The sequence below is a fragment of the Carassius gibelio genome, chromosome B5, assembly GCF_023724105.1.
Source record: "Carassius gibelio isolate Cgi1373 ecotype wild population from Czech Republic chromosome B5, carGib1.2-hapl.c, whole genome shotgun sequence".
In the NCBI taxonomy this organism is placed as follows: domain Eukaryota; kingdom Metazoa; phylum Chordata; class Actinopteri; order Cypriniformes; family Cyprinidae; genus Carassius; species Carassius gibelio.
The window spans coordinates 31,679,023-31,701,320 of NC_068400.1; the positions used below are offsets into that span (position 1 = coordinate 31,679,023).

The following is a 22,298-nucleotide window of genomic DNA, read 5'->3' on the forward strand; positions in this document are numbered from 1 at the left end:
TAGGGCTGTCAATCGAAAAAAAAAAAAAAGTCATTAATGTGAATGAACTGACTGTGTAAGAAAAATTTGTTTATGTAATGTGGCTGTTCTGGATTGAATATTTGAGTCACTGCACATTAATTACATGGAATGTAATATGCTTTATATAATACACCAATTTACGTAAGATTTTGTATAATGCAATTGTAGCTCTGAATGGTTTTACTCATGACAAAACATTACCTGGCATAAAAACTTAAGAGAGAGAAAGTAACAAAAAAAAAAACATTCAGGGCTTTACAAAAACCATCTGGAGCTTGGAGTGAAATTTGGGAACGCGAAAGTGAAAATTCTCATATCATTTACTCACTCTCATGTCTTTCCAACACAACACAAATTAGGATTGACTCGGCCTTGTATGCAGAGTTTAATAAATACTGAAATACAGCAGGCCCAAAATTAAGCTTGATTTCCATAATCTCCAAATGAGCATTTAAGGATGTCTGAAGTCCCAAAACTTGCATACAGTAACAGTAGCTTTAAAGCCACTTCAACTGGTTAAGTTGCATAAATTATTTGTCAAGCAGATTCATAAGAAACATAAAAATCTGCAGGAACAGGTTTTTAACCAAGACATTAATGAGAAATGTAGTAAAATTATTATATTTCACCCTTAAATTTCAGAAATGTCTCAAACAGTACATAAACATAAGCAAATATGAGCATTTTGTATGAGCATCAAAGCTCCGTTAGTTCAAGCAACCTCAGTGGGAGTTATGGCCATGCTAATGAAAGTTTCTGTCCCTCTACTGAAAGTCCAGGAAACCTAAGCTTGAAGATTAATTAAAGGGACAGTAAGTAGGAATTACTCCCATCTAGTGGTGAAATTGTATTTTGCATTCAAACTAATTTTGCTCTCCAGCGCCTCGCTTTTTCAAATGCGCGTTGCATCTACGGTAGGCGATATGTACCAAAAAGCTTTGACAGGATGTCTTCTAATAGCACTTCGTCGAGTTTTCCTTCAGGTGAACAGGTGTGTTATTTCAAACAAACTGCAACATGACAACTAACAAACGAATGTTACAGTATGAATTATGGACTGTGGAAAACATAAAATATTGTAATTAGTAGTTATGTCTTCTTTATGCGTTATATTTTCTGTATTATGTGCATTGTTAGATATCATCATCAAACACTGACTTACCTGTCGAGAAGAAAACAGGCCACTTCGGCGTCTCTTTTGAAATCTTTATCCAGCATTAGCTCTTTCCACCTAGAAAAAGCTTCCCCGACATTAACTCTTGTTTTCTGTAATCTACGGTCACATTTCCTTTTACGTTCTATTTTTGACTGTTTTGGCAACGATGTTTTCTTCTCCTGTGCCGGTGCAGTTTCAAGCGCCTCTCACTGCTCTGCACCTGCGTTTCTGGCTCTGACCGAAAACGCGTTGTGGAAACGCGTTGGCTTAGTACTTTTTGTCCCTCTCTGCTATTATAGTTTTGCAAGATGGCGGAACTACATGGAAGTCTTCGTCGACCTACCCGTCCCATGTATATAAAGATAATAAATTCTTCATTTACAAGGATTAGTTTAAACATTGGCATAGGTATTTGCACACCATTGAGGGCATATTCATGAATAAAAATATTGATTTTAGATAATAAAATACCTAAAAAGTTACTTATTGTCCCTTTAACCATAGTCTTATGGGTTTAAAATGACATGAGGTTGAGTAAATCATGACCGCATTTTAATTTTAAGCCCCATTTTCCTTCAAGGCCTGGTAACTAGTATAGTATTGTGAGTTTGTTTGCTTTAAGTTTTATCATCAAAATTATTTCAGTTGTATTAGCACAGGAAATTGACGGCCCTATATAATATATCCTCCTCTCCACTGCACTCACTTTTTCTAAGTCTTTCTTTCACATGGGCCTTATTCTGATACCTCAGCCTTCTCTGCTCTCTTTTATTTAAATTTACATTTATGAGAGATTCACGAATGAATGCAGACTTTGTCCGTTCCTTTTTCGATATGCACATGCTTGCAGTCTGCTGCTTCTGAATGAGAGGATGGCTGTCAGTTGTTTTGAAGCGATGGGATCGGACCCTCTCTGCTTACTAACAAGTGAATCACCATATTCCTCCTCTTTCTCCTTTCAACTCTTTCTCCATCACTTTCTGCATCTCCACCTAATCCTGGGATCTGATTGGTGCACACATGACATTTGACTCTCAGGAGGCGATCCCTAATTTGTAGGGCAGAGAGTCTAATACACCGTAGAAGAGTCACGGGGAGAGCTCACAGGTAGAAGGAGAGATGCGTGTTTTTTTTATGTTTGTTTGTCTCAAATGATGGATGTGTGTTATTAGAAGATGGTGTATAGCACACATCCATTTCATCTGGTCATGTGCGTTTATGTGGGTGTTGTGTATTAGCAAGTATGTGCATGTCCAGGTTTAATGATGTCAAGCAGTCAAGTGTTTAAGCATGTTGCAATTTTATATCAGTTTTCGAGATGATATGCTGATAACAGTGTGTTGCATGTGGGAAACGAAGTTGAAACTTTGACACTTCCTTTTGGCCAAAATTGTAGATGTACAAATGGACACCTTTCTTTTGAATTTTCTGTTTTGGTTCAGTTCCCATGTAAAAAAAAACGATATGCATTTTGAAAGATTGTTTTGAATCCTAAGCAAAGGTTGCTTTACAGGTCACTGGATACATATTATGACACACAGAAGCTTCTCTAACCTAGCAAATCGCTTCACACAAATTCTGTTTGTTTTTCAAATCCCATGTTTAGCACTGACAGTTAATAATTCCATTTTAAAAATTCAATCTGACGTTCCAAAAAATCTGTTTTTGTCACCTGTGTATATGGTTTCTGGTTTTTCCCATGCAACGATTTAAGATTTTTTTTCTGCTGATGCATGTCGAACAGAGACTGAATTCAAAGACATGCAGAAATGGATTTTCCGATCTTTCAGGTTCCTCAGCCACTCAGGAAGCAGCACCAAACAAAGAACTCCATCTCAGACTGTTAGAAGGTATTATGATGCACGCACAAACACCTCCACGCACATTCTTATTTCTTATAATAGTCTACTTTAATTAATAATAACCTGCAACATTATGTATTTCCTAACAGATAATAGGTTAATGCATGTTAAATGTTAAACATTACAGTAAGTTTTTACTGATGTTAGACATTAGAAGGGGCCAGGGACCAACCACAAGAAACATGATTTCAACAAGTGGTGGGCACACAGTGCATGATTTTAGCCCTGCTTTTCGCTCGCCAACAGTTTGTTGAAATCGGTAACAAATTCCTGAAATCTGAGTCTCTTGCTTGTTCAAGTGTATGACAATCGTGTAGTGTGTGTTATCAGAGCCACGATCTGACAGATGTACCGATGTTTTGCTGATGCCCGTGAGATATTTATCGACAATTCACAGTCTTACCGTGTGAAATGTTTCACTGGAAATCGACACGGCAAGGAAAGGTTCAGGTAGAAGAGTCATAAAAGACTTGAAACAGAACAACAGCAAGAAACCAGCTCCTTCATATTCTTGTTTTTTAATTTTTCATTGCAAATCAGTGTGCATACAACTTGGATAGCAGGCTTTTAACGGGCTACCGTTTTTGACCGGAATAAATCCATTCTCTCTTGTCTCTCTGACATGGCCTTACTTTATTCCCCACATCAGTTCGTGTGCATGTTTGGTTCTGAAACATAGTTTATAGACAAGGCAGACTTGTCTCAGTTCTTCCTATTGAAAAGTTGTGTAATGCACAAGAGCAACGAGCCACAGAAACCCTAGCAGCACCCCTGGATAACATAAACTAACAGTAAACAACATTCATAGATATTTATAAATACTATATTCACTGCTGCTTAATGTTAGTTTATAATGCATTACCTAATCTTTAATGTTTGAAAAATGTATGCATAGAAGCTAAGGTAGAAATGAGAATCAAATAGATAAAGATAAACGATGTAAAAAAAATAAATAATAATTTTGCTAATTTTAACAGTTGAAACACTTTAAAATAACATGGAATTTGTTAACATTAGGTAATACATTAAGTTACTTAAGCTAAAATGTACTTTTTACAGCATTATATATATATATATATATATTGCTAATGAATGCTATTCATTTTAAAGTGATAGTAGACCATTCAGTATTTATAAAGACAAACTGCATTAAAGTAGCTGCACTTTGTTTTTGGCACCGTTGTCTTTATTTGATCCTATTGACTACTGTATGATTTGTATTTTGTAATTATTACATTTTGTATTATTTTTAATTAAATTGTCCTTTAGGGTGGCTTGTAACATCTTGTTCAGGGACTACTGATGAAAAATAGCCTTTGGCTAATTCTTCTACATTTACAGGAATGTTTGATTAATATAAAATGTCCCTGTCAACTAATTAAATAAAATAAAACAATGAGCATTTGTAGGGTGGAAAATGCTCAGGAATTAAATCTCGAAGATATCTTTGTTGATTTTGGAAACACCCTTTTTTTATTCAATAAAAAGACTAGGAGGAGATGAGAGGGTGGAGAATCTTTATAATTTGACAGGTGAACAGGCAAAGACAGGTATAGGCTATATAGACCTGGAAATATTTTTTCCCCCCTCCAAACTTATGGCGTTATTGTGTACGTCTTCTTTTGTCATCTTGTAACCATATTAAATTCAGATGTGATCCTTGGAATAACTTTGTTAAAGTCTCAGATATTTTCACACCAACTGCTCAATCGGTCAAGAAACCACAGAAAGTGTCCGGATATTTCTGACTGTGTTGAATACACTGCAAAAACTGAGCTGACAAATGCTCAACGATACACGTTATGACTTAACCAGTGCACCAGGCCATTAGTTGCTCATGCTAATGTGCCAAAATGTTTCTACAAAGCTTATTTTGCAGTTCTGGTACAACTGATCATTTTCTAGCACATTCTCATTGTGAACTCATGCCAGCTTCAGTCTAGAATTTGACCGCTGGCTCAGTAAGCTAATCGAGAAAAATGCCGCTCACCAGTGCAAGCCAGAATAATTTGATCAATTTTCTCAAATACAGAAACTTCACAAAATTGCTAACTGAAATGCCAAGAAATTAAACAAGATCAGAAAAAGGAAGACATTAGATGATTATGTAAAGTAAATATGTTCTTTTGAAGTTCTTAAAATGTATCAGTTTCCACAAAAATATTAAGCAGCACAATTGTTTTTAACATTGATAATAATAAGAAATGTGTCTTGAGCAGCAAATCAGAATATAATACGGATTTGTGAAGGATTCATGTGACACTGAGGTCTAGAATAGTCTGTGAGTTTGATTTTGGGAATGCTATTTGATACTGAACTTTCTGTAAACAGTTTTGATTTGATCAATCTTTGAAGTGTTGAAATTGACCGATACAAATTGTATTTGTGACATGCCTGCCATTGTCTGCAGAAAGCAATCTCACTCTTAGTGCTACAGCTACAGACATCAAATTTGTCAAGGTTAATGTAAACCATTAGTCACCGGAATTTCGATCAGTCAACTGTAGGTCTTCATGCATGGCCACTTGATCACATTAACTGTGCACAGTGAAAGAAATAGCATAGAGCCTTGCATCCCTTTCATCCTGCACAGTGAGATTAACAACCTGACAACAAATCAGGCCTTATACACTTGAGCGTGCACACACATGCCCATATCTGTACACATAAGCACGTGTTATTGAATTTAACCAATTGTATGCTTAGAAGGTTCATGTCTGCGCATTTCTGTTTTTCTTTACAGTGCATCATTAGATGAAGGAAGCAGCTCAGCCTCCGCCTTCAGTGGACAGGTACCAGTATGTGTCATGCAGAGTTGCACAAAAAGTCATAAGCATGCCTGCATCATATGCAGTAATGCATGTCTCACCTCATTTTGCCACACCTAGTAAGAAATGCAGGCTAACTTACATTGGAAATGTACTGTGAAATGAATAACCGATTGCAGACTTTTAACAGTCGGTGTAAAACTTTTCTATTCTTTTATACTTTAAACTGTTCTTTCATCCATTTCTCAGTGTGTTGACTGTTGTTTAAGTCTACACCCAGACTTGCATCATACATCATATTTTTTTAAACTCATGAGCCCTCACCCTTGCAATAACATGTCTTTGATGAGGTTCACTAATGTGGGGGCGGGAAAATAACCTCTTCCCTTGTACAATATATACATCACAACGGGGAAGAAACTTTAGTTTATGTGTGAAACAAACACTACTTTAGTTCACCCAGAAACGAAAAATGATCATTTGAGTGATCATTTAATCACCCTCAAGTTGTTCCAAAAACTGTATAAATTGATTTCTTCAGCTGAACGTTAAAGAAGATATGTAGAAACATGTGGGTGGGTGGAGATGTGTTATAGATTTCATCTGGTTCTGCTTTATCATTGTGTTTATGAATTCCATTCGATTCTCCCTCATTCTAAGTTTTTGTTTTCTTTGTGTGTGTGTGTGTGTGTGTGTGTATTTTTTAAGGAAACTGATCTCACTGGTGAAGATGCAGCTTTCTCTGAGGTCACTCAGTCCATCACAGTCCTCCTTCATTTCTATCCTTACAGTAAAGCTTCTCAAGTCACTCTTCAAAAGTTTGGGTCGATAAGATTTTTTTGAAAGAAATTAATATTTTCATTTTAACAAAGATGGATTCAATTGTTTTAAGTGACAATAAAGATAGAGGACCCTATCATCAAGGTGCAGCGCAAGTGCAGCTTCAGTCCGGTGCCGTTCGCATTTTCCTGTCCAGCGCAACGTCGTTTAATTAGAAAAAAGCATTTGCGCCCATTTGTGCGCCCATGGGCGTGCTGGTCTAAAAAAGAGGTGTGTTCAGGCGCATTGCTGGCGCATTTCTATTTTAAGGAGCTGAAAATAGACCGTGCCATAGACCAACTCAAACCTGGTCTAAAGTCTATATTTTAATTGATTTCAATAAAGGCAATATTGTTTTGTTATTTAAAGAGCAAGTTGGTAGAAAATGCGCCTCTGGCAGGGTCCACAGTGCTCGTTGACTTTGCTTATTACACACAGGGATGCACATCACACAAACATGGCAAATATTAAAAACAAAAGGATTACATTGTAAAATAATATTATTGTGTAGGCTACATAGATATAAAAATATCTAGCTTTTCTTTTTTTTAGACTACCCATCATTGCATGTATTAGAATAAGGCTACCTGTTTGCAATTCAGCCTATTACTACTTATAATGATAAATTAAACTGGCTAATTAATCGAACAATCGTGCCAATACACACACATATATATTAACTGACTCATCGCGCAGAGCTTTGGTGGATTCCTGCTTATCCCGTAGATGATCTGCTCGCGTGCTTTAACTTTGTGCACGAGCAGATTATTTAGTTTTTTTTTTCGCTTGAGAAGCACTCAGCTTTTCCGCCAACAAATTCCGCCATGTAAATAGCGATCCGCCATGGCGCAAACGCATCTCGCTCTTAATGTGGGAATGGAAGATGACACTCTGGTTGGTTTATTGAACGTTACGCCCGTTACTCATTAAGAGAATAGGGACAACCCATTCCAGAAATGTGCCCGGTGCACGGACTGTTTTTTTGGGGGGTTTTTTCGTCGTTAAAATAGCAAAAGTGGATTTGGACACGCCCTGAGTGCACCTGCGCCGTGCGCTTTACACTTTGCGTTTAGATCATTAAAATAGGGCCCAGAATCATCATAGCTTTAAACAAAATTAAACAACTGTTTTCAACTTTAATAATAGTATGTAATAGTGATTTATATTCCACACCAAATCAGCATATCAGAATGATGTCTGAAGGATCATGTGACACTCAAGACTGAAGTAATGGCTGCTGAAAATTTACAGGAATATATTTGCTGTTTTAACTGTTATTTCATTGAATAAGACTTCTTTTAAAAGCATTTTGAAAAAATCTTATCAACTTCACACATTTGAATGGTAGTGTATTGTTTTCATTACATGTTTTTTTTTCCCCACAACATTTTATTCATTGCAAGCTAAAGATTATGCAACTAAAATGTAACTCCATTAATTCATAAGCATACTTGTGCTGGACTCATTGCTAATCGGTTTGTAGTATTCAGTAAATTTTTTACTGATGCTTCCATGCATTTGTACATTCGCGCGCGCGTGCGTGTGTGTGTGTGTGTGTGTATGTGTGTGTTTTTCTCCCTCTTTCAACAACTCATCTTAGGGCTGGGTAGTATGGCCAAAAGTATTATCACAATATTATTTTCAAATCATATCAATATTTATCACAATGTTAATTTACCATTTATGTGGAGGGAAATGATTTCCACATGAGACCATGACAACTTGTTTGTTTACAGTTCCACAGAATAGCTAGGATTTAATTTAGGGACCCATGAAATCCATCTTGAGCCTTGGCATTCACTATAATTTTGTGATTTGTCCCTCAGCCTTCTTCATCTTGCTCGTTTGATGGAAGTTTAAAATCAGAGAGCAGTGACTCAGAGCCAAGATGGCCGGAGGTCCCACCTGTGCTCAACCAGAATGAGGATCGGAGAAGAAACAAGTACCTGAGAAAAGATTACCTGAAGGTATACACCCAATTACCCACATGTTCTTGGTTTTTCTCACGCACATATTTTGTTTGCTCGTTTATACAACTTTTATGCCTTCCTCTTTAGTTTTGTTGAAGACACACACATACACACACACACACACACACACACAAACAAATATGTAACTACTTCATGCAACATGAGACTTGTAAATCAGTACTTTGAAACCTCTAGTCTCAGCCCATGATATTTTGTCAACAGCCTCAGATACCGCAGCCCCGGACTGATTCCTTAATGTACTTCTGTCCTTATCTTTGTAAATCATGGAAATTCAAGATGTGAGGAGTTTATTCTTTTTGAGGTGCTTTTAAAAGACTCTGCATGATTAGCATTGGTTTCTAATCCTGTCCATATAATGTTAAAATAATATATTGTGATCTTTCTTAAAGTTGGCTGTAATTGTTTTATATTGTAGAGGGGAGTTTTGCATGTGAAGAAAATTATATGTATCTTATTCCAGGTGCCTTGCTGGTATTCGCTGTGTATTAGTAGTTTATAGAATGACAGGATTTGTTTAAATTGGCCTTAAATTGTAACTATTACAGCACAATATATGGATAAACATTCTGCTTATGCAGATAACACACCAACAAGAAAGTTTACATCTTTGTTGACATGTCTGTGATTAAACACTATGTAAACAGATGAAACCGAAGCTCTTAAAACATACGACAGCACACGTGGAGTGAAAAAATGGTACATCAACATCAAAGCCACATCCAGCTGAGAAGTTAGTTTTGGGCTGCTGTTCTGCCTCAGGGCCTGGACAGCTTTCTGCCATGACAGATAAACAGAAGTTTATTGGGATAGGCTGCAGCAGTGTTGAAAAAAGACAATAGCTTAAAGCACAGAAGTAGAATGACAGGAAATTACGCAATCTGGAACGGCACATTCTGACCTCAGTTTGACTGAGATGCTTCGGTCCTACCTCAAGAGAGCCATTCACAGCAGAAAGACATCTGATAATTTAGTGAAAAGCAATTGTTCAAAACTCATGACCATGAGAGCTTATCTGGTCCACAGTCACAGGAAACATTGGTGGAGGATGTCTTGTGTGAACACAAGAATGTCAAGGAAAGAAAATGCGTTTAAAATTGATGGTCCATAGGATTTTGGCAGGACACACAGAAACAGACATATCCATATAAAGTACCTCCTTCTAAGGGAATTTCCCTTAACTGTCTGTCGCTTTCAAATGTGCATTTGTTATGCACTTCCAGGGAACTGTAAAAGAACAAAATCGAGGACAAGCCCAGTCTGTGCCCAGAAGACTTCACAATAACTCTCTTGCCTGAAGATACAGGCTTATGTACAGTATTATTAGTCATATGTCCGATGCTTGAGATTTTGTGTACGAAGTTAATCCTTATTTTTCTGTAGAACATTCTTTCCCTTCCTTCATATCGACAAAAGCAGGGAGATGCCAGACTGATAATTTTAGATTTATGTTGCCTTTTCCCTTGTTTTGTCTGTTATATGTCTTACTCTCTTCTCATAATTTTTTTTTATATTCTTTCCTAAATAAAGCCTGTATGTTATAAATGATTTACACATTCACAACTGTCCTAAGACAAGAACGCATTTTGGTTTTAGATTTTAGTACAACTTTGATGAAAGGTTTTGATCCACTTCAGATGTTGACTACTTTACTTACACTGCAATATTTGTTATGGCACAAACACTGAAGAAGTGGTTGAAAGGTATATTCATTTTGTGATCAGAAAATTGAAAAACTGACAAACAGAAGTGAAGCAAATTATGCGCTTCTGCTCATGAATGTGTGGTTATCTTGCTAAATGTACCAGATTAAGACTAGACTGGTTTCAGACAGATTTAACTTGGCGATAGAGTCAGCACGTGCGTCAGACTTTATCTGAACAAACTTTATCCTTTTATCTCTACACGAGAGGTTCTCAATATAATATATGAAGTGTTGAGTGGGGATGTGGTTGAGAACCACTGCTCTAGACTACTTAATGCATTTCTGATGTTAAAATCTGATGATGTGATGGATATCAGGAATGTAATTCTCTGCCTCCCTGTGTCTCTCATTACAGTATAAGTGCCAAAGTGCTCGAAGAAACTCCTGTGGCAACGACAATGATTGTGAGGTGAGACTTTGTGCTTTGTAATGTCTAAATGGCAAGATTCTTCTTGCATGAATATTTATTACGGGCCAACTGAGAGTCACGTCACCACATTAGAGCAGCTCCACAATTAAAGGAGACATGAAATGCAAGTTCTTTATAATATTTACCAAAGTCAGTTTATATATATTTTTTTAAAACACAAAAGTTTTTTGCAGGTCCAGTATTTGTAAAAAAAAATATATAATTTCCATCCTCATTTTCCCTTTCTGTGAAAAGCATGCTTATTTGCTGAATTTTTGGTATATAGTTTTAAATGGCACTGCATGTATGCAGGTATGTACTGATTTTATTAGCAATGCTTAAACAATGATACTCCTAGTATCTCAATAAGTTTAACATGGTCTGTATGGTTTTTTTTAATTCTATGCTTAGCTTCAAGTATTTTATCAGCTATAAATCTGCTCTTTGTTAATGCAATCTGTAAAATGGTTTGGAAAATCTTGGTAATTTATTGGTCAGACTTTGCGGGAAGTTTTATAGCCCTGTTGTATTTTGGAGAAGTATAACACTAAATTCATGAGAAAGAGAAACATCTGTATATAAGAGACCATCTCAGTCAGAAGAAACTGAATCCATTACCAAATACAGCATGTTTCAGATTTGTTTGCAGTGTTTCCATATTTGTGTTGTTACAGGAGGTAATGCGATCTAATGATTTTACTTCAACTCTGACTGTCTTTGGCCTGAAACCCAGATCAGGTAAAGTATTATCCCTTCCTTTTCTCTCATCACTAGTTGACATTTTTCTTTAATCTTTGTGATGGTATTGCCAAGGCTTGGCAGAGCATTTTTTTTTCAGTGTATATGAGTGACGATAGTAGTATTGATGTGACAAAACCCTAGCAATCATGCTTCATGTCTGAAGTCAGCTTTGAAGCTCTCAGCTACATAAACAGTATTGTTTCAACAGACATCATATATTGACTACATTCAAATCTCATGTTCTTCGTCATTTCAGAAATACTCAGAAATACTCATTATCACTTTCGTTTAACAGGAATTTCACAAAACCAGTCTTAAGTGTCAATTTCTTCAAAATTGAGATTTTTGCATCATCTGAAAGCTGAATAAATAAGCTTTCGATCAATGTATGGTTTATTAGGATTAGGTGCAAAATGAAATCTAAATACTGAGAAAATCACCTGTCTAAATGAAGTTCTTAGCAATGTATATTACTAATCAAAAATAAAGTTTAGATATACATATGGTAGGAAATTTACATAAGCTCTTCATTGAACATGATCTATACTCAATATCCTAATGATTTTTGGGATTAAAGAAAAATCAATAATTTTGACCCACACAGTGCTTTTCTTTGGCTATTGCTACAAATATAGCCCAGCGACTTAAGGTCTAGGGTCACATATTGTCTTGAACTTTTCTCATGACATTGCAGTTCAGTGGAAAGCACAAGGAAGGCCAGTACTTCCTCTCTCACAGAAATACAATAAGAATTTTGCTGCACACAATAATAAATCCACATGTTTTGCAATGTTATCAGTCTCACAAATGCGCCCTGTTTTATCACTTAATCCAGTCATATTTTTAAAATGTATAATTATCAGAAGAAGGGTGTCAACAAGACAAAACATGCTTCTGTGTGTTTGTTGTTCATGTAAGGGCCTCATAGCAATAAGACATACATGTACCAATAAGTGTATTAAGTACTCTGAAAAAGGAAGGGAAATGAGAAGAGTCATTGTTTTGGCCTTTTCAATGGCCATATAAGTAGGCCATTGAAAATGGCTGTTTCAATTGCCGTTGAATTGCACCCCTTTAACTAGTGTGGCAACAACAACATAATAAAAAATATTGATTATGGAGCTATTCTAAAGTAAATTTTATTATAAATCATTCAGAATTATTGTTTATATTTGAAGAGCCATTATGTTAGACCTCAAAACTTAGGGCCAGATTTACTAAACAGGGCAGATCAGCATTATGGCCCTTTCACACGCGCTTGTTGCATGCGCTGTGCTAGCTGATGGGTGCAACGCAGCCCTCGAGATACAAAGCGATGTGCATTTCATAGACCAGTGCTGCACTTTCCGCATCCAGTGTGTAAGCCTTTTTAGAGTACATTTCCACTACAGCATCAAATCTGAGCTCAGTGCCACTGGCAAACGCTACAAAGCCACTGCTTTGGGGCGTACCAAATTTAGGGCAGAGCACGCCTCTGAAAAACTCCCTGTTTAAGTCTCATCTTCTTCCTTTCACAGAGATTGGTTGTTGCCCAGGGTTTTTGCACACCAAATTTGCAAAATCAAGGAATGCCCCAATCTTTTTGATGCTCTCAGCCACTGTCAATCCCATAATACACAGTGCGAGCATTTAAACTCAACTTCTACCTTCACAAGCTCTGTTGCACTTGTTACGTGCCAGTTTAAACGCACCGTTAGAGTGATATGCCATAAAAGCGCCAATGGGAGGGAAAAATCCTGCAGATGATTTACTGACAATGCGCACATCAAAGAACACAGATAATTTTTAGAATGACCAGCGCAATCTACCAAGAGCAGCGTAAATCACAGTACAGTGAGAGAGGTTCAAAGGTTCAATGCGACCAGATAGCCTACGATACAGCATGATCATTGCAGAGTGTGTTTGCTGGTCCGATCCACATTTACTGATCAACCAATAAAATGTGACATGACATCAACATGACGTGGCGCTAAAACGTAAACCTGCTTACATCAGGCTCTTATCCTTCCTCTTTCGCCACTTCCACTTTTTTCACCACACATAAAACCTACAACTGCTAAAGTGTTTTATCATGGCCCCCTTTTTTTAATTTTTTTACCACTATCTCATTCTTCTATAGTAATGTGCACCGCAGTGTACGAGACTACGAGTCAATTGGTGTGATCATCATACATTCTACACATATCCTTACCAAGTTTATTAGATCCATGTCACACAGTGTGACATGCAATGACCTTATATGATTGGATTGCTAGAATCATGTACAGTATCTGGGGCTTTAGTAATTCTGGCCCTTAGTGACCACATTTAAAGAATGTAAATATTTAACAATTTAACAGTCTCTAACATCAGGTAGGTTAGTTTATTAGTGGAAGCTTGCAATGAAGAGGAACATGGTAATAATGTTGACTGTGTATCTACTACTCAGCCTTCTCCCGTGGAAATCAAAAAGACTTAAGCTCCACAGACCCAAGCTTCACCATGAGGAGAAAGATGGAGCACATCAGGGAGGAGATGGAGCAGATCAGACTCTTGCGGCAGGTCAGAATTCCCTGTAACCCATCTGTAACCCATCTGGCATGTTTGACAAAGTATAAGGAAAATGCCTGATTTATATCTCTAGGCTAAGCCAAGTAAAGCTAATTAAACACCTAGATAAACAAGTTCTGTTTCTCAGTATGTCAGACCCTGATCATTTTATCCCAGAGGTTTATAGTGGTAAAAGTTCTTTTTAAATTTATTGTTAATGTTGTCAGAGTCCACATGTCATAGCAGTGCATTCTTGCTTTCTTTCTATATTAGTATCTCTATGTTTCTACTTGTCACTAAGAGCTTATACCAACAGTGTTATTTCTAACTGTTGAGTCATGATGTCAGAAAGGGAACATATATTTCAGAAAAAAAATTGTACTGTGTTATTAGAACAAAAGTTTACTGCTCAGTTTTGAGGAAAGGAATGATAATTATGGGTTGAAGTCACTATAATATAGATTGAAACCACTTCACACATGTCACATGAGGAATGCTACTTATATGGCACACCGTCTGAGTTGTTGCTGCTGCTTTCAGTTTGGTTACTTACTGTATAGGGTTCCTTCTATAGGATGTCTATAGACTAGCTTTCCAAGTAGGAAGTGAGTGTGAGATTTACTGATGCTGAAGTTTTAGAGTACTTGCTTGGCATTGCTAATTACTGGATCATGTCCAATTTCATAACCTCCACCTCAGCTCTGTGCTGTCCTTGGTGCTGAAGGGCCACCCATGTGACAGCCGGGTGATTGTCTCTCAACATTTAGCAAATGGATGATTCTTGGTTCATGTGACATAACTCTCTTTTATTTGGTATCAAATGAAGTAAACCGAGTCTTTGTGTTTGTTCGCAGAACCTCGAGTCGAGGCTAAAGGTGTTGTTGCCAGATGATGTGGGTGCTGCTTTGATGGATGGTGTTGTTTTATGCCATCTGGCTAATCACATTCGTCCTCGTTCTGTAGCTAGCATTCATGTACCATCCCCTGCTGTGGTAAGTTTCATTTAATGTTTCATACAGAGGCCTTTGGATATCCTTTTAAATATAGTCATATTTTCTGCAGTTTCATTGAAATTCATTAGTAAATATTCAGCATTCAAAACTGGCACAGTTGTTTTTTGGTTCTGTTTGGTGTTACACTTCATGTCCACAATCCCTCTAACAGCCAAAGCTGAGTATGGCCAAGTGTCGTCGGAATGTTGAGAATTTCTTGGATGCATGTAAAAAGCTTGGAGTGCCACAGGTAGGAACAAGTGTTTCTTCCTTGTACAAGTGCATGACGATAAATCAGTATCCAATTCATATTTTTCAATAACATTATCTAGCTTTTTCTTAAAGGGTTAGTTAACCCAAAAATTATTTCATTAATTACTCACCTTAAAGTCATTCCATACCCGTAAGACCTTCATTCATTTTCAGAACACAAATTAACATATTTTTGATGAAATCCGAGAGCTCTCTGACCCTGCATAGATAGGAATACAACTGAAAATTGAAATAGAAAAATAACTGAAATGGTTCATGTGACATCAGTGGTGGCATAATTGCTGCTGATATTACGGTTTTCCCTGTATTTTTGATGAAATAAATACAGCCTTGGTGAGCACAAGACATTTTTCAAAAATATGAATTAATATTACCGACCACAAGCAATTGAACAGTAGTGTATAATAATGCTCTAATGGCAAATTTATGTTCATTTACCACCTTTTAACTATATTTTTAATGGTGTATCTGAAATTTATCTATATTTATCCTTACATTTACCTGTGTTTATGAACAGGACAAGTTGTGTTTGCCGCATCACATCCTGGAGGAGCGAGGTCTGGTAAAGGTTGGTGTCACTGTACAGGCACTGCTGGAACTTCCATCATCAAAACCCAACCAACTTTCTACCATGTAGCATTTCTGGGTCATGGGACATCCACTAGCATCCCTTTACACTGCCTTACCACCTCATCCTCACTCTCAATGCTGATCTTTGACCTACTCTGGGCAGGTCACGACCCTTAAATCTTTACAACTGTGGTGAACAGGCCAGGTTCCCCTACCTCTTATACGCCTCTATGGAGGGGTCTAGACATTTTAAAGCTCCAATGTTGTGCGCTATTTGAGGGAAACTGTAATTCCTAAATCCACCCATTTCATTCTGAGGGGAAATACCTGTGTCTATTCCACAACTGGGAATGCAGACTCTCCCGTCTCAATGCTGGACACCTCTGTCTCCTATCATTTGTATCTCCTTCTCATCGGTCTCATGTTCACTCTTCTCTTGGACCAGTGAGCCCTCAGAGGGCGAGGACAGGAGAAAAGCCCACAGCTTTCTGGCTGATTCTGGACCAGAGGGTAGATTTTATATCAATGTCACTTCAGCCCTCTCCTGTATGAAGTCACTAAGAGCTGTCTAACATCTTGTTGCATTCCTGTCTCTTTGAAGAAATAAGAGGGGCAGAGACAGCATTGATGTGCATGTAATAACAACAAGACCAGCACCGATGACATCTGGAAAAGACAGACAAAGGTGTTGCCATAAATGTTGATGTGTTGTAGTCAGGTGAGTCACTGGCAGGGTATAGAAAGTAATCATATCTTTCTGCATTCCTGGATGGTTTTAATAGTGAAGATACTGCTCACGTGCCCGTACAAGACAAAGGCTGTTTTGTGTTCTTTTACATTACATGCCGGTGTTGCCAAATGTTTGTTTTTCTTGACCGTTTTTCTCACAGGTTGTTTTTTTTTGTGCTTTACTTCTCAAAGCCTGCGTGTGCCGGGAAATCACAACATCATGAAGTTTCACACGTGCCAGTGTTATTGCATTGTGCGAAATTTAGCTTGTTGTGCAGGTCTGGGCATGGACGTAAAGTTTCAGCACCAAAAATAGGTCACATAAAACATTTCTAAACCTAAAGAGTAAGAACAGTCCATTGAGTAAACATGGGCATTTGATTGTTTGATTAAATTCATAATCCGCTAAAGACTCTTTCTTGGAAAAGCAAATCAGAAGAGTCTTTGATATTTGTACTGAATTATGTTTAGTAAAGGATTGATGCGAAAGCTGTTCATTCACCATAGTAAACTGAGAAGGTTTATAGAAACTTTTCAATATGTACAAATAGTTTTAATTTGTTTTATCAGGGAATTTATTTATTTACCCTTGTGTACTTTTGTATGTTTTATTTATTTCTTTGAGTTCTATTTACTTCTTTATCAGCCTCTGAAAAACATTAATTGTATTGTCAAATTATTTTAGCAATACTGTTCAGAAATTCTTCATAATAAATTCTGAAATTCATAATAATTTTCAAAATTGGAGCAGACATCTTAACAGGTTTTTAGCTTTGGAATTCGCTTGCAATCACTTTCTGTATGACTCTGCGTTTACATGCACACCAGAAAGCCGGTTATTGAGAGGAAGCCTAGTTTTTAGAAGAACAGAAGTTAAATCGGTGTTCACATTTACATGTCCTGTAGTGCAGACTGTACACGTGGTGCATCAGCAACTGCTCTCTCCACACATTTACTTTACTTTATTAGACTCTAGTCAGGATAGCGTCATATTTAATTTTTAAAAGGAATGAAAACAAGGCTCTGAGGGATAGAACTTCAGTGCATTCAATGGGTTGTGCTGTTGTTTGAAAGAATAATTCACACAAAAATGAAAATTACTTAATTAATTATTTAACCTAATGTACCCTAACCCCATAGGACCTGTTCATCTTCAGAACACAAATTAAGATATTTTTGATGAAATCCGAGAGCTTTCTGTCCCTGCATAGACATTAACTACATTCAAGACCCAGAAAGATTGTTAAAATAGTCCATGTGGCATCAGTGGTTCAATCATAACTTTAACCGCAAGCTACGGTGATACTTTTGTGCACACACAAGTAAACAAAAGTAACAACTTTATTTAACAGCTCCTCTGTGTCAAGTTTTGATGGACATTTAACAATATACTGATTGTTCAGCTGATGATAGCTACGTCTTTCAGACTATAAAACTTTTAGTAGACAAACACCATAAAACAGGAATGAATGTTTCAGTGCATTATGAGTAACGTCTGTTTCCCCTATCATGCTTCACACAGTATAGCAAGATAGGCTACATCTGGTTCAGTGCCAGAGCTTTGTGATGGATGGCTTGATGACAGGAGTTCCTCAGGCTTATTGCCTCCTTAACGCACCATCTCAGCCAAGAATGAAAAAGGTTTACAGATTACAGGTCCTGTTAACAAAATGATTGTTTTAGTTTCATTCAGTCACACCCTCTAGTTTAGCTGTGTCTATCTATTTAGCTTAAATTTTTATGACAACATTTCCCAATTAGCCATCTGTCACTCATACACTACAACTGTCATCACTTGCAGTGCTCCTGAAGTAGGTTGCCTGCTACAAGATATAGACCGCATACTGGAATATATAATACTCAGTATGTAAATATAATGATCTAACTGTAGTAAAGATAATTATTGTCGTACGACTCAAATTGACCAATTAAATGATGAAACCGATTTCAGTGACGTGACATACAGCCAAGTATGGTGACCCATACTCAGAATTCGTGCTCTGCATTTAACCCATCCACAGTGCGCACACACACACCCCCAGAGCAGTTGGTAGCCATTTATTCTGTGGCACCCAGGGAGCAGTTGGGGGTTCGGTGCCTTACTCAAGGCACTATTCAGTCATGGTATTGCCAGTCCAAGACTCGAACCCACAACCTAAGGGTAAGGAGTCAAACTCTCTAACCATTAGGCCGCAACTTTTTAATGACACTTATTGCAAAGTAGGAAACAAGCAAACGTCTCATACCAAGTATGCACATTCGCACTCTTCATTGAAAGGAGTATTCTATTTTAAAGAAAGCCATTCTCATGTGTTTGTTTTTTTTCTTTCCCCATCAAGCTCAATCTTGGCAAAGCTTTGAAATAATCACTCGTCAGCTCTGATTCTTGTTCATGTTGATGAGAAACTGTTCAGTTTGTAAAAAGATGTTTTGATTAAAAAGTAATCCTACGCATTGCGTACTGTATGTATAAATGTTTTGTATGACAACTGGAATGCATGTCTGGATCATGTATAGTCTATGTTTCAACACATTAGAATGTTTCCTTAAAAAGGAAACCAGCCAAAACATGTCAAAATACTGGAATAAACTGACCTTTTACAGTGTTTTGTAGTGTCCTGTTCATTTGCTTTGTGACTCTTCACTTCAGGAACATAATTCTTCATGACAGGAGAAAAAAATACAGACACCCTCTAAGTGTCAAACTAATAAGCAATGCTTAAAATGATCAAGCAAAGATGTGTAGTATGAGATGTGATCACTCAACATCCACTGCATTGTTAATACACTGTGAATCCGTTTCCAAGAATAACTATTGTCTCTTTTCCAGAGAATCATCCAATACGGGGTCAGGAAGGAAAGGTTGTGGTCTCTCAAGTTACACCTGTGAACAAAACAGACACTATTCACTTGTTTGCAGCTGGAGGTCAAGTCAGTGTAGCAAAATAACTTGAATTAGTCATTAGTTCAAATCCTTGTTACATTTACTTTGCATTTAGTCATTTAGCAGACACTTTTAGCAAAAAGCAACTTACAAATGAGGACAATGGAAGCAATCAAAAGCAACAAAAGAGCAATGATATGCAAGTGTTATAACAAGTCTCAGATAGCTTAATGCAGTACACATAGCAATGTTATTATTGTAATAGTAATATAATATATTATTAGATATATTATTATTGTTATTGTATAAATAAAAAATAATAGAGCACGCTAGTGATAAAGTCCTTTTTTATCTTGTTAATTGTATAATAAATTAAAATAAAATGTTGTGTTAGGTTTTTGTTTTTGTGTGTTATGTTTTTAAAGAAAACCGTAAGTAAATTAATAGAATGAAAACCTAAACTCCTTTTTATAAAGAATAGCATTAGAAAAAAGAGTGCTAGTGTTAGAGGGTCAAATAAAGATGGAAGATATTTGTTTTTAGCCAATTCTTGAAGATGGCCAGTGGCGGACTGGGACCGTAAATCAGGCCGGGAATTTGACTCCACCCCAGGCCACCTCTGTTTCTGCAGTCACCAACGCCCAATTAATGTGTCCACCATACTGCTAAACTTTTTGGCTCTTTCAGTTGTTTGAATTGGGTTATACTTAAAAAATAAATCAAAATCCTTAGACTGTGGACAGGCAAAATAATCAAATCAAGTATCAAGAAGTATCAAGGCATTCACTGTCTCTATCATCTTTCCCTGAATCCCCCTCTCTCTCACTCTGCACATTGAGTTTCTCTGCAATATCAAATAAGAACTTTCAATAATCTATATTAATTATGCAGCCATCAATTGTATGTCCCAATGATCACAGTCTTACTACTGATGACCTTATAAATCATAAAAGCACATATTTTTCTAAGAGTATAGCCACCATGTTTAGTTTTGCTTATAGCTTAAACTTTAGCTGAAGGTTCCTGCTCTGACTCAAAAGCTGAACTGTCCACCCTCTCTTGTTCAACAGCAGGAGCACTAGCAGCACTAGTGCTAAGTAACACTAGTACTACTGTTGCTTCTTTCGTCACCTTCAAAATAAATAAGCATTGTACACTAGGCTACATATTGTAGGCTAGAAATAGAAAATCAGTTTCTGGTCAATTTTGGCACTAAAAAAAATACTGTATCTTCATATGTAAAACAGTGTGCTAGTTTGTCATTAAAGGGGGGGTGAAATGCTCGTTTTCACTCAATATCCTGTTAATCTTGAGTACCTATAGAGTAGTACTGCATCCTTCATAACTCCAAAAAGTCTTTAGGTTTATTATATTCATAAGTGAAAGATAGTCTGTACCGATTTTTCCCAGAAAAACACGAGCGCCTAGAGGCGTGACGTGTGGGCGGAGCTAAAGAATCACGAGCGCCAGTAGGCTTTTGCGTCGAGAGCGTTTGGAAGCTGTGACATTACCCAGAAAAACATATTTAACTGCTCTGACATTGCCTTGAGGAAAAAACCATCATCCAAAATAAACCATGGCTAATAGTCAGATTCAGCCGTTTATTTATGATCCAGAATCAGATCCCGAGGCTGAAACTGAACGAGAGCAGCAGCAGCATCGACTTGCTCCGAGCGGGGCTTGAACCCGGATCTCCGATGGGAGGGGACGCACTAACAAGGAGGCAGAGATATTTTAAGCAGTTTTACTCACCGCCTGTGGTTCCAACACACGATCGTGACCCTTTTTCGTTGGGATTGCATCATCCTTAAGAAATAAACGATACGCAAATCCGTCGTCAAACTGGCCCTTGTTTGTAAAACAAGCATCTTCGAAATGCAGGGAACAAACACAAACACTTGCACAACTCCGTTGATGCTCTGTAAAAATAAACCCCGTCCACTGGTCCCTTAATGCTGTTTTTTCTTTGGTAATCTGTGCACGGTTGTCTTGCCCTGGCAACCAAAAACACACTCCTTTTGTAACATTTCGCGACGCTCTCGCTCTGATCAGTGATTGTCTGTGCACAGCCTCTCTCTGCTGTGCTATACTGGAGCGCGCACTCTTCCGGCAGACACGCCCTCAGGACCCATATAAGGAAATTCCGCTCCATCTAACGTCACACAGAGCCATACTCGAAAAAAACTTTCCGAAACTTGTGACAAACCGGAAGGAGTATTTTTGGAACAGAAATACTCCTTCAAACGTACAACTTAATTTTTGAAAATTTGTCCATGTTTAGCATGGGAATCCAACTCTTTAACAGTGTAAAAAACTCAGTACCAATGATTATTTAAATATTAGGGTGGAACAGTTCAACTTTTTCACAGTTCGGTTTGTTTCACGGTTTTGGTATAGTTGTATGTGCTATGTTTACGGAAAAACGATACATTCAAAAAATATTTATTATCATATGATTACGAATATTCTAACTACAAGCAACAGCACAAATAAATACAATAGAGTAAAGATACAAATAAAATAAACTGACTTTCAGGTTTTTTTTTTTTTTTTTTGGTAGGTCTTGCATTAGTTTTTAGGTACAGAAATTAAAGTAATCAAATGTGAAAACAGCCTTGCATTTTGGACTATAAATTAAAGATTATTCTTTAAGTAAAAAAAAGCTTTTTAATCAAGAGCAGTGAGTGATTTCTCGGTTGTTGCCGTTCGATTAATATAAAGACTGTCACTTTAAGAGAATGCACTGATATAGTTCGTATTAGTATTGAACAAGAGTATATGATTTGTAGAGGTTTTTTCATCGCTGTTATAATGTCTGGAAATCCAGAATGCGCGTCCTTCAACAGAAAAAT

The 22,298-nt window shown here is 37.1% G+C and overlaps 1 protein-coding gene across 7 annotated transcripts in view; it reads left to right on the plus strand.

The window, feature by feature from the left end:
* The window catches only part of LOC127957756 (leucine-rich repeat and calponin homology domain-containing protein 2), a 61,026-nt gene extending 41,858 nt beyond the window's left edge, over nt 1-19,168 (plus strand). The window contains exons 12-22 of one of the 7 annotated variants that reach the window (XM_052556413.1): nt 2,216-2,284; nt 2,968-3,027; nt 5,783-5,837; nt 6,516-6,554; nt 8,453-8,593; nt 10,675-10,728; nt 11,403-11,466; nt 13,898-14,010; nt 14,853-14,990; nt 15,163-15,240; nt 15,781-19,168. In XM_052556413.1, the coding sequence (XP_052412373.1) occupies nt 2,216-2,284; nt 2,968-3,027; nt 5,783-5,837; nt 6,516-6,554; nt 8,453-8,593; nt 10,675-10,728; nt 11,403-11,466; nt 13,898-14,010; nt 14,853-14,990; nt 15,163-15,240; nt 15,781-15,900 (931 nt within the window). In that variant the 3' untranslated portion in view covers nt 15,901-19,168. The remainder of the gene's footprint in view (nt 1-2,215; nt 2,285-2,967; nt 3,028-5,782; nt 5,838-6,515; nt 6,555-8,452; nt 8,594-10,674; nt 10,729-11,402; nt 11,467-13,897; nt 14,011-14,852; nt 14,991-15,162; nt 15,241-15,780) is intronic. The other 6 variants (XM_052556414.1, XM_052556419.1, XM_052556415.1 and 3 more) reach the window with 6 other exon arrangements.
* The last annotated feature ends 3,130 nt before the right edge of the window (nt 19,169-22,298 follow it).